Source organism: Mauremys mutica, chromosome 25, assembly GCF_020497125.1.
Source record: "Mauremys mutica isolate MM-2020 ecotype Southern chromosome 25, ASM2049712v1, whole genome shotgun sequence".
In the NCBI taxonomy this organism is placed as follows: domain Eukaryota; kingdom Metazoa; phylum Chordata; order Testudines; family Geoemydidae; genus Mauremys; species Mauremys mutica.
This window is the reverse complement of record NC_059096.1, coordinates 6417545-6430402: the sequence shown is the minus strand read 5'-3', so window position 1 is coordinate 6430402 and position 12858 is coordinate 6417545. Positions and strand designations below refer to the sequence as shown.

At 48.1% G+C, this 12858-nt stretch overlaps 1 protein-coding gene across 5 annotated transcripts in view; it reads left to right on the top strand.

The window, feature by feature from the left end:
• Positions 1-12204, top strand: part of PHOSPHO1 (phosphoethanolamine/phosphocholine phosphatase 1) — a 28794-nt gene extending 16590 nt beyond the window's left edge. The window contains exons 1-6 of one of the 5 annotated variants that reach the window (XM_044999872.1): positions 261-529; positions 1630-1863; positions 4256-4332; positions 4680-4782; positions 8906-9019; positions 10175-12204. In XM_044999872.1, coding sequence (XP_044855807.1) covers positions 8975-9019; positions 10175-10936 — 807 coding nt within the window. In that variant the 5' untranslated portion in view covers positions 261-529; positions 1630-1863; positions 4256-4332; positions 4680-4782; positions 8906-8974 and the 3' untranslated portion in view covers positions 10937-12204. Of the gene's footprint in view, positions 1-260; positions 530-1629; positions 1864-4255; positions 4333-4679; positions 4783-8905; positions 9020-10174 lie in introns of those variants that run through there. The other 4 variants (XM_044999871.1, XM_044999874.1, XM_044999873.1 and 1 more) reach the window with 4 other exon arrangements.
• The last annotated feature ends 654 nt before the right edge of the window (positions 12205-12858 follow it).

Sequence of the window (12858 nt, the reverse complement as noted above, 5' to 3'; positions counted from 1 at the left end):
GCTGCCCGCTCGCCCGCAGTCGTGGCTGCGCTGTTTGCACGCGCGCGCGGAGGGGCGGCTGGTGCAGGGGGGGGCCGAGCTGCAGAGACGCGCACTGGGGGGGCGCTTGGATGCTCTTGCTCCGCTGCGGGCTCCCCGTCCCCTTTGATCTGCGCCGGCGCAGCTGCCATTGGCTGGCCCGCCTGTGACGTGCGGGGACTGCAGCTGTCCCCTGTAGCAGCGCTGGGCTCAGTTTCCGTCTCTTTAAAGGGACCGGGGCCGCTGGAGCCCGGAGATCCGGCGCGAGGTGGGGGACCGGGCCGGGCCGAGCCGCCCTATCCTAGCGGGAGGTCAGGCACTGGGTTTCCCGTTGATCCACCCGAACCGGGCCGGCTGGTACCGAACCGGACCAAGGCTCCCAAGCCGGGTGGGCAGAAGAGAAAAATTGCAGTTAACAGCTGAAGCCTCCCGGTAACACCCCAGAACTGGGTCGAACCGGGCCAGCCCCAGCGACGGGGATCCTGGAGACGTCCCTTCAGAGGATCACACGGTGAGTCTGCATCCTGGCAGCTGGTACCGGTGCCAGAGAGGTCAGGAAGGGCCCAGGGCAAGGAGCCGGGTGAGGATGGTGCTGGTATCACAGGGACCATGGAAAATGTGCCAAAGAGGTGGTATTGGTACTAGAAGGACACTCGGCCAAGAGAGATGAATGGAAACAGTGGGTGCTCCGTGGGCAAGGGGGGGGGGAATGGACCAAGAGGTGGTACTGGTACCATTGATGTTATTGGTGGGGTGAAGGGTATCCAGAAGCAGAGGGCCTGGTGGTAGCACTAGTACCAGAAGGTGTGTTTGTTTTTTGGAGTGTGGAGATGGGGGAAGGGAACCTGGAAGAGTGGACCAGGAGTTGGCACTGGTACCAGAAGGGGTGTGGGTGTCTAGGAGCAACGGGTTGTGAGTTGGACCGATACCAGGATGGAGGGTGGGGATCCAGGAACAATAGTTGGTATTGGAGGAAAGCGTTTAGCAGGTGTCATACGCTGATGAACCAGGTCCCAGTCCAGGAAGGACCCTAGTACTCTGTAGGGAGGGGCTGCAAATCCTGAATTCATTGTACGCAATGTACAGGGTTCTGACATCCTCTCTGGCTCAGCCCCTGGTCTGGACTTCTCTGATGTCCCTAGTATCCCATTCCTGCTCCATTCCCTAATACTACTGCCCACCTCTCCTGGTACCTTTTATCTTTTCACCCACCTCTCCAAAATCCCATTCTACCCCACTACCTCACCCCTGCACACACATGCACTCCAAAATACCCTTTCTGACTCCTGATCCTAGTCTCCTTTGCTTTCTTTGCCTCTTCCCATTGCCCTCTGTCTCAGGTGAGTAACACTGTACTGCCAAACTACGCCTATTAATCCCTCAGCCCAGGGTAGGGAGAGGACAGGAACAACATTGGACTGAGATGTGTCCAAAAAATACTCTGTTCCGGCCAGACACCTTAAATATAGCTCCGAGGCGATCCCCTTTCCCTGGCAGGTTGTCCCACTGGATAATGGAGTGTATAATACAAATACAGACTTTGCTATACAAAGTTTTATTTATTTAACTCCCTGCTTCCCTTCCCCCTCCCTCTTGTTTGTTCTTCTCCAGGTTTTTCTGGGTCAGGCATTTCTGTGGGACTCCCACAACGCAGCTGCCATCTGGCCTGATTTTGTGTGTGTGTGTGTGGAATAGATAGTTCAAACTGTACTGAATATTTAAAAGAGAGATCAACAGCGAACGCCACATTTAGAAGCTCCCTACTAAACCGAATCCGCTGTAAATTAAAATCCACCCCCTAAAAATGAAGCACCAAAAGAAAACTCTCAATGTCACAATTAAAAAGTAAGGCGATAACTTTGCTACCTATTTCAAATTGGAAAATTCATGTCTGAAAGTAGCCTTACAGATACTGCCGCCTCTGAAGGGCAAGCAACATGCCACTCAAAATTGAGCCATGGACATATGCCTCCATTTCCCTGTGAGGCATCTAGCACAAGCCACCAAAGTGTTGCAACCGGAGAAATAGGCACTTTTAGCTCTAATACTAAATCAAGCACACGGCCTGGATATTTGTTGCAAAAGCCACTGAGCTTAATGTAATATTTTGGTGGTTAATTTTCTGTGGGGCATCTTTAAAATGTAGTCCTAATAACCTGCGTTGACCCAGAGCTTTCCACAAATCTGTTTAACCCCCTGGCAGTGTCATAAACTATCCAGCTCTGGGATGTTGAGTTTTGGTTTTTGTGTGTGTGTGTTTTGTTGTTCACCTGGGCAGGTGGGAATTCAGTTCCCAGATAGCTTGGGTCATGGTGTTTAGTTTCTTAAAGAGCCAAAGTAAAATGAACTATAATCATTTGGTCCAAGATTTTCAAAAAGAGAAGCCTAATAAACTTAGGCTCCTAATTCTTTATGTAGGCTCCTAAATAAGGAATCTAGGGTAAAATTTTCAAAAGCACCTAAGACCCAGTGACGTTGGGTTACTTAGATTCTTTTGAAAATGTTACCCCGATGTCCAAAAGTGCTGAACACCCAACAGCCCCTGATGAAGTTAAGCTGGTGAGTGTTGGCAATTTTCAAAATCAGACTAGTTACTCAGCCTTCTATGGGTGGGGTTTGCAAAAGCACTGAGGCATCTTAAGAGCACAAGGCACGTGTGTTGCCTTTCAGTGCGACTTGTGCTCCGAAGTCACATAGGCACCTTTGAAAATCCAACCCTAATTCCATTGTTAGGTACCTACTTCTAGGCTCCTATTTTTGAAAATCTTGTTCCTAAGCCTCCGTGCTTGTGACCCATACATTGAAAAGCAACAGTATCCAGTCAGGCAAACAGGCTCTAGGATCACCTCTGGAGTCCTCTAGGCTGTGGAAATATTAGTGTCATTGACAATGGGCTGAGGAGGACTATGGTTTTTCAGTTGCCTGCATTCGGGGCAACAATAAGTAGAATTCTGCTTCTCTCTGTCTCAATTTTGATTTTGTGGGGGATACCTGAGGAAGTAGGTTTGAGGACAGATTGATGACTAGCTTGGAATGAATCAGATGATTGATTTCAGTGGGAGTTGGGCATCTAAATACCTTTTTAAAAGCTGACCCTAGAACCACAGAACAGTACTTTAGGGGTAATACTGTCAAAACTTGGAAGAGAAAATGTGTTGAACCATCTTCTTGAGAGAGCTCCTGAGACACATGGGGGAAAGCAGAAGGGAATTTTTAACTTCCCTCGCCCCCATCTCACCTCTTCCTAAATTCTGAAGGCACTCAAATAACATTTCTTCCCAGAGCTGAAGAAGAGCTCTGTGTAAGCTCCAAACCTTCTCTCTCACCAACAGAAGTTGGTCCAATACAAGATATTACCTCCCCCACCTGTCAGAGTGGTAGCCATGTTAGTCTGTATCAGCAAAAAAGAACGAGGAGCCCTTGTGGCACCTTAGAGACTAACAAATTTATTTGGGCATAAGCTCTCGTGGGCTAGAACCCACTTCATCAGCTGCATGGAGTGGAAAATACAGGAGCAGATATAAATACATGAAAAGATGGGAGTTGCCTTACCAAATGTGAGGCTTGTCTCTCTAATTTCATCCCCGTCTGGAGCTGGGCCACACCCAGGCTGGGCAGAGAAAGAGCAAGACTTGAGAGCAAGCTTAATCGTCAAGAGCCTCATCCCTGAATTCCTGGGGCAGCCAGAAAAATCCTATTGGCGCCAATGGGGGGAGCTTTCGGGTCCCAAGGGACCACAGGATCTGCCCCTGGATCCTGTGGTCCCTTGGGACCTGAAAGCTCCCCAGGATCCGCTCCTGGATCCTGTGGTCCCTTGGGACCCAAAAGCTCCCTCATTGTTTCAAGCATTCAGGAGAAACAGAGTTTTGTTTAGTCTTAGAATCTTTCTTTAATTACATGAGTCGATCAAAGCTAGTTGAGACTAGATAGTACAGGGACAGTGTGACAGAGTCCTGGGAAACAATTGCACTTACGTTTAATGCTCTGTGTATTTATTTATTTATTTTTCCTTCTTGGGAAATGTATATGGCCTGAGATGATTCCAAAGTTCAGCGATTCTAGACTCTGAAAAAAAAAAAAAAGGCTGATCCCACAAAGACGTAGGCACGTGCGGAAGTCCTGTGCAGGCTCGACTTCATGTGAATTTTATTAGTTTAGGGCTCAATCCTGTAAAGGTTTATGCGGGTGAGGGACTGCTCCTACGACTCCCATGGTTCACATGTCTACCCCTTTACAGGATTAGGCCCTCGCTTAACAAGAATGACAGGAGGGTACAGAGTTTCCCCAGAATGCACTACAATTGATATAGTCAAGGTGAGGAGTATTGCTGGTCCTTTCTCTCCACCCCCCCCCCGCCCCTTTCCCCTTCCCCTCCCCCAAATCAATACAGGAGGATCCTATAGGAAGCCTTGGAGGTATGTTCCTTTCTTCACTCCCGGGTGGGGGGAGGTGAGAGATCATGGGGAGAAGCTCCATCGGCCCCCTGCCCCAATGACCAGTTCCTCTCCATGAGACAGATTTCTTCTGACCCTTCCACGTCTGCCCCACTTTGCACCATGAGCTTTGCCCCAAATTTAATTTGTTTTAAACCTTTTCCAAAAAACAGTATTTCATGCAATTAATAAGCACACTTCTGTTCTATTTTCTGTTTCAACATTCAGGCTTTGAATAATGTTAGGAAGTACGGCCACTTTTATTTTATTTTGGAGGGACTACTTTTTTTACAGAAGGTGGAAGAACACCCACCCAGGAAGCAGCCCTTAGGTGAGTCACTGCAATGTATAAATAGTTCTGGCGAGAGTGTTGCCCAAGGCTCCACGCTTGGCACAGCCGCGAAGCAGAAAGTTCTTGAGGGAAAGTTGACAATAGTTGCTAAAAGTTTTGAAAACCCACATGTTCTTTATCATCAATCCCAGCCTGCCTTCGGGAGGAGCCCAAGGTTGTTATTGGGGTGTTGTCCAGCAAAATGGGGGACAATGTGGTATAATGGCTAGTGTACAGCATCAGGGGGTCTGGAGACCTGGCTTCTATCCCCAGCTCTGCCACTGACTTTTGCGTGTCCTTAGGCAAGTCACTTCATCTCTCTGTGCCTCAATTTCCTTACAGGGGTAATACCCACTTGAGAGCCTTTTGATAAAATTTGCAGTGCCAGTGCATAGCAGGGTCCTTATGAAATGCCAGCCTAAAAAAACTAAGTAGTGTGCTGACAGGCCCTCCTTTCCCTTCTGTTTTAACACTGACCACAGCATTATTGTGTGTGACCAATACCTGTGAACAGCTGGTGCTTCATATGCCTGTTTGATTCCAGCCAAACCAACATCTGGCTTCAAAAAGGCAGGGCTGGAGCGCAAGGAGGAAGACTAACCTTTGGTTCAAGACCTGAGTCCGCTGTGAAGAAAGATGATGGTTGTGGACAGCGCTGTGTGTGTCTCTCTCTCTCTGTGGTTAACCCCTAGCAAATCCAAAACCAATGACTCGTTTGCAGGCTTTGTACATGTGGCATTGCTGAGTCACCCACCGGACATTACACATGCTCATTGCTTTACTAGATGGGGTAACTCAGGACAGAGAAGAGAGAGTCCTGTTAAACACTGTTTTTCTCTCCTCTGGTCTCCCCTCCTGCTCCCAGACTGAGCCAGCTTTTGACATGGATTTTACCAGACGTGATCTTAATTCATTGCTAAACTGGCTGAGTCAGTGGTTCTCCAATCTTCCATAACATGAACACCCTGTTCCATACCATTCTCCTCCCTCCGTAGCTAGCCAGGACCTCGCCCATCTAGCAATAGGAGAATGGCAAGATGTTCACAACGTCTGGGTTAATAATAAAAATTGGCACTTTTCATAGGAAGATTTCACGGAGGAGGAGGAGAAGTATCATACAGATGGGGAAACTGAGGCTCAATGTCATCCCGGAGGCCAGTGGCTAAGCCAAGAATAGAACCCAGGTTTCAGTCCAGTGCTCTATCCATTAGGCCATACTGCCTCTAATGTTAAGGGATTAGATTGTGTTCCTTTGCCTTCCCTCTCCCTGCCCAAAAAGACCCACACTGGGTTCTGTTAATCACGCTACAGGGGATTTCTGAAAGGGGGCTGGACAGGGGCAGGGGACGGATAGACGTCTCCTTGCTAATGCTTGGAGGGGAAATTGAATGTGTTACTGTTTACAAAAAGGACTGTATGGCACCAAATGTCCAAGTTAACTGCACAGGTACAACCTGCCTTCACCATTTTCTACAGCGTTTTCAGGTGCTGCCTTCCCTTTCCCCTGCCCCATATTGTGTCTGTTCTGTTCCCACGTGATGTTAACCCTGCACCTTGACACATCCTGCTAGGAATATGTACTATTAGTCTGATGAAGCTGTGGGGTGAGGGAGTGTGGGCTATTGGTTACAGAGGAGAACTGAGAGCCAGGACTTCTCCGGGAGATTTGTTCTTGGGTCTGCCACTAACTGCCTATAGGGCCCTGGTCAAGTCACTTAGGCTGGGATTTTGAAAGATGCTTGCCTCTCTTAGGCATCCAATCTCCCTGAAACTCAGTGGAATTTGGACACTTGACTCCTCTAGGCACTTTGGAAACTTCAATGACTCACTTGCCTCTTGTAAAAATGGTGGCGGGAGGGGTGACACTGCAGTGAGTCTCAAGGTTTAATAACCCAGAGCACGGTTTTACCTTGATGGACATGAGGTTGATATGTGTATTGTTACATGTGTTTCGATGGTGCAGCCTTCATCAGAAGTAGCTAGAATTCTCCCCATTATGGCCACAAATTCCAAAAGTTGTTCCACTGAAAATAACACATTTAAGGGAAAGATAAAGTTGGAAGTCCAAGAGGAAAATTTGATCTCCTGAGTAGCAACCACCTTTCCAAGAACTCCTCTGTGGGCCAGCGGACAATCACGATGTGTGATCTCCTTGGGTCACACCCTTCCAGACCTCAGAACTATTGACCTCGGATGGGATGAAGAATAGAAGTTAACTGACTCAATTGTTTTCACTTATTGCCGAGCCAGGATTTTTCTGCTGTGTAACAACACTTAACTCAAAGGAGGCAACTGTGTGCATGGTGCTTTGAGATCCTCTGGTGAAAGGCACCAAAGTGTGACTTAAAAAAAACCCTGCTTCTTTAATTTTTTTCTTGACTTTAAATGTCCTTGTGTGATCTGACATGCTTAGCTTAAAGAATGAGGGTCTGATCTTACCCGTGTGAGTAAACACAGAAATATTGGGCCCCAGCGGAGCTTTTCAAAACGCAAGTTTGCTTCCCACATTTGTGTGGATTGACCCATTTTCCCTTAGGTGTAGCTTAACTAGTAACGCTTTTCTATGGAGATATATTAACATCCCTCCTTTCATTGCTGCTTTCACGCTGATATTTTAACGCCCGCATGGGGCTAAGACTGAAATTATTTCCCCACCATTAAATTCTTGGCCCTGGATCTCCAGAGTCTCACCCTGATTAGAATTTTGTGAGTGGAAAGCTGCTCTAAAAAAGTATTGTCTATAACTGCTGGACATGCATAGATGCTATTTTAAAGGGACACTGTCAACGTAATCAGATGTAAACAAACATTTCCTCACCTCTGCTACCCACTAGTAGTATTAAATCATTATTAAGAACTAAAGAATTTTTAAAAATCCAAATGACTTTTTTCATGTTTGTGCTGTTTACTTTTTGCATTTCTCTCTACTTGGACTATGAAAATCAATGAGGTCAGTTTCACTTTTGTTTATAGTCTGTTTCATTTTCAAATTCTTAGTGCAGCACTATTTGGGTTTCAAACGGTGCAGGAATGTTTGCCGTGTTCTTTTTAAAAGTGAAAAGACGACTTTGGTTTCTAGATTCTATGAAAGCTCATTTTAACAAAATTTCAATGTAGTTGTCCATGTCCCTTTAAACTTAAAAAAAAAAAAACCATTGCTTGACATGTTCCAATAACTTGTGTTGTTTATTCTAGTAGCAGCAATTAGTTCAACACGAGGATTCAGGGCAAGAACTCGTTCTAGTACCATTTCTGGCCAAAATAGTATCTGAAATTGGATTTAGAACAAAACAAACTTAAAATAAATGATCTTGAGGCAAAAAAAAAATTGTATCAGGATGCTGACAAAATTTGATTGAAGTCTCACTCCCCATTAAATCAGAATACCTGCTTCCCCCAGAAGAGGCCCTTGGCTAAACAGCTGTTGGATTTCCCAGAAGCACTGAGCACCCATTTATACGTTTGACTCCAATAGGAGCTGCAGGTGCTCAGCACAGCGGAAAATCACAAGCAGGTTTGACTGTTTATAGAGCTGGGTTTTTACAGTTACTGGCCACAAGGGGTCAGCAGAACCCAGGAAGAGTAAGTGCCCATCCTAGTGCATTTTATGCTCCCCTAGTTTTTCACTTAGCTTAAGGGGCTTGTCTACGTGGGGAAACTGACCAGCAATACTGCTCTTCCAGAATAACTGTTCTACAACAGCTATTCTGGAATAGCTCATGTGGATCCACTCTTCCAGAATACAGGTGACTTTATCTTGTAATTATTCCAGAATCAAGTCACTTTTATTCTGGAAGTGTGTCCCCACCTGGGAAAGCTGTTCTGGAGTAGCTATGCCGGGCAGTGTAGACAAGCCCTTAGCATCTGAAGGGGTTAAGAGGGATTGGCTGCATTAAACAATCTCTCCCTGCCCACTCAGCCCTTCGCCTGCACAGTAACTGTTCTGGTTCTTGGCACTAGAGGTCATGCATTCCTGGGTTTGTGGCAGGGCTTGAAAGGCCAGCATGCTCCCTCCGGGACGGGGAGGGGAGATTATTTCCTCTGTTGTGACTTTTGACACTACCCTAAAGTGCAAGGGGGCCAACAAAGTGGTTGTTAACAAAATTACCCTTGTGGTTTGCAGTGATGTGACCAGCACCAAGGGAGCCTTAGACTGTAGCAGCAGCAGTGTTTGGCGAGTGATGTCCTTAAAATGAACGGGTGCTTCGAAGGTGTTGGGCTGCGATGCCTTTTTAAGGTTAGTGCAATTCTCCATTTTGATCTCTTGGCACAGGGCTGTCTCCTCCTCCCTCTGCGGCTTGTGAAGCAGCTGCTTTAATAAAGGGGCCCCTTTGTCATAGGTGCGCAATCCTGGCTGCAGAGCTGGCTCAGCTGATCTGCGCCCTGTGCATTTTCAGAGTCACAGCTGCTGGCTTCTGGTGACAGAAATAAGGCCCCGAGCCTGCACGTCTCTCTCCGCGTGGTCAGAGTCTCACACCCCTGCAGACTCCTGTTTTAAGTCAGGGGGTCCCAAGCAAGCGCAGTTCTGCCACCTGCGGAATCAGTGCCTAAGCGTAGCCCTGCAGAGACAATGTGGCTCTGGGACATTGAGCTGCCTTCTGTCCTGTCCTGTCTCGTGTGCCACAGCAAAATTCTGTTTGCTACATTCAAATGGCAGGGCTGGACGCCGTTCTCCGTTATGCTTGGGCCCCCCTTTTTTGAGGCACTGGGGGCTGCACCTGGGTTTCCCCACTGATTCACCACTGCCCATGTCTGGTGTCATTGGAATGACTCAGTGACGAATCAGACCCAGAATTTGAAGGCGATGGAAGTCGCATGTGAGTAGCAGAATTCAACCTGCAGAATGTCTCGGTGGCAGGCCGATGCCTGAGAGTCTAGCCTGGCTTTCCAGAGGCCAGGGTGAGTCTGCAAATCTGGCAGCTCTAAGGGGCAACGTCCCCGCATACTTTTTGCATGTAAACCAGCACATTGAGTGGGACTTATTGAGAGCCAGATAAATACAGATGCCCCAGTTGCAGTTTTGCAGAGTCAAAGTGTCGCCCTAAGGTTAACTAGATCTTCTTGTGAGCATGAGTCCAGTGCGCAGCTTGGCACAGTGACCGTCTCGAGGGTAGGAAAGTCCAGGATTAAGAGTGACAAAATGATCTCTTTACAGGGTGTGTAAGCCTCTTCAGGTCAGGGTTAAGATACACAAGGAACAGATTAGGTCCCCAGCTAGGATAGAAAAATATATGGAGAGAGGGAGAGGCAGCCCTGATTTACCTAAATAGCGTTACTTTGATCGTTCTGCCACCCAGGTCAGATTGATTCCATTACCACCACCAGGGTGTCTGGGGCAAAAAGCCCTCCCCCGTCTTGAGTAACTGATGTGTCTCATTGGTTCAACTCACAGGGCGTCAGCATGGCTGCCCCCAAGCCTCCAAAATACCTCCTAGCCTTTGACTTTGATGAGACGATCATCAACGAGAACAGTGATGACTCGGTCATCAGGGCCGCTCCGGGCCAGGCGCTTCCAGAGCACATCCGCCAGACCTTCCGGGATGGCTTCTATAACGAGTACATGCAGCGCGTCTTCGAGTACCTGGGAGACCAAGGGGTCAAGATGCTGAACTACAAAACCATCTATGAGAACATCCCACTGTCTCCTGGAATGCCGGAGCTCTTCCAGTTCCTTTCCAAGAACCAAGACCAGTTTGAGATCATCCTCCTCTCGGACGCCAACATGTTTGGCATCGAGTGCACTTTGAGAGCCGCCGGCGTCTACTCCCTCTTCCGCAAAATCTTTAGCAACCCCTCTGGGTTTGATAAGAGGGGCTACCTCACCTTGGGGCCCTATCACGCTCACAAGTGCCCCCAGTGCCCCGCAAACATGTGTAAGCGCAAAATCCTCACCGAGTACCTGACGGAGCGGGCCCAGGAGGGGACAGAATTTGAGAACGTTTTCTACATCGGGGACGGGGCCAATGACTTCTGCCCTTCCGTGGCTTTGACTTCCACAGATATTGCCTTCCCACGGAAGGGCTACCCCATGCACCAGATGACCCAGGAGATGGAGAAAAAGCAACCCAGAGCCTTCCAGGCCACCGTAGTGCCCTGGGACTCAGCTGTAGAAGTTTGCTGCTATCTGCAGGAGCTCCTCAAGAAGAAATGCTGAGGACTGATGGGTAGGAAGAGACTCCTGCTGCCCTTGAGGCAGCTTGGGGGCACTGCAGGAAAGTAGGAAGTCCAGGAGCGTCTCCATACCCAGTGGCTGATCTGACTCCATTTCTAGCTTTGCAGAGTTGGACTCTTTGAACTTCTGGATTTCTTCCCCCGCCCCCTACTTTTTTTCTTTTAAAAAGCACATTCTCTGGGTCCCCTTTTCTCCCCCCCCCCCCCGACCTTGAAACAAGGTCTTCTCTATGCAGTTTGCACACCCGTTCAGGAGAGTGGGTGTTAGTCACATATGTTTATTTTTACCTTCACCTTGAATTCTTTTTTCAAGTGATTCTTTTATTTTTTTAAAGAAACAAAAACAAACTAGTTCTCATGAGGCTATGGAGTGTCCGTACTCCCGTTAGCCCCAAGGCAGGTCTCCGAATCTGTGACTTGATCACAGCAGCTAGGGTCCACCTACATCATCACCCCCTGCGTGACCCCTCTTCCTCCACACCCATCAGGTGACTTGAAATTGACCTCCTGACAGGGCTTGCCTCTGTCCAGGAGGCAGGTGGAAGCCTAATCAGGGGCAGCTTCTATTCATAGAGCCACGCTTCCCATAAACCCTTGTTCCAGGAAGGCTGCTACAGCAAGAAGGACATGAGTGTGGTACCACATTCAGGTGTGGGGTTAAGAGGACACTGTTGATTTAGGTTTCCGTTACAAGTGGTTCACTGAAGCACATTTCTAAGCAAGCAAGAGTGAGATTTTCCACAGGTACCAATGGGAGTTAGGTACATCACTGTCCTTTGAAAATCTCCCCTCCCCCAAGTCTCCAGTTCCCCAGCCCTGTCCCCTCTGAGCAGATCACAGTGGGAAAGGGCCGTGGAATAATGAGATGTAGGAGGCAGTGTGTGACATGTAGCTAGAAAGCCCTGTCCCCCACCAAAATGTAACTAGTTTGCATTTAAAACACTCCACTGAATCTGAATTTCTGAGGCTTGTTTGCACAAGCACACTCAGGAAAGTAAAGTGGAACAGTTAAACTGCATTAAACCCCTGCGTGGACACTCTCATTCTGAACTGAAGTGGCCTTAATTTGGTGTATTTTAATTCAAAAGTGAATTAAACTGAAGTGAAGTAAGGCCCCCTTAATTCTGAACCAGAGTGTCCACACAGGGGTTTTATGCAGTCAGGGCCAGCTCCAGTGTTTTTGCCGCCCCAAGCAGTGAGAGGGAAAAAAAAAAGTGCTGATCGCGGCACTTTGGCAGCAGCTCTACCGCTGCCGCTTCATTCTTATTCTTCGGCGGCGGGTCCTTCCCTCCAAGAGGGACCCACTGCCCCTTTCCACTGGCCGCCCCAAGCACCTGCTTGCTGTGCTGGTGCCTGGAGCCAGCCCTGTATGCAGTTTAACTAATCTACTTTTAACTTGCACCGTTAGCTAATTTGGATCACCATTCCTGAGGTCCTGATGTTACAGCCAAGTCCTTACACGTTGCTTCTATTCTGCTTTCATTTCAATGATCATTTTTGATCATTGACCAGGGCAGAAATTTCTCCACAGTACCTTAAACAAACATCTTTCTCTCTTGTTATTTTAAGCATGAAAGTGAGCACCTCCCCTCAAATGCTTTTGGACACAGCTGATTTCCAAAGCAGAAGCTCCTACTCCTCAGCTGAGTGATGAGTTACTCATCAGCTGTGCTCACTAGCCTGTGTCCAGACTGGATCCCAAAGCCTGTTTACTGAACTAGTTTAAAACCCAGCCTAACAACAACGGCCCTGTCTGAACTGCGCTGCTGCAGCTGTGCTTTGAAGCAGCCCCCCACAGGCAAGGTGGGCAGCGCCCAGGAGAGCTATTCCCCCAAGCTACGGGCTGCTTCTGGTGCACTTGGAGTAGCACGTAGCAGAATAAGCCGAGCTTTCCTTGTGCCATAG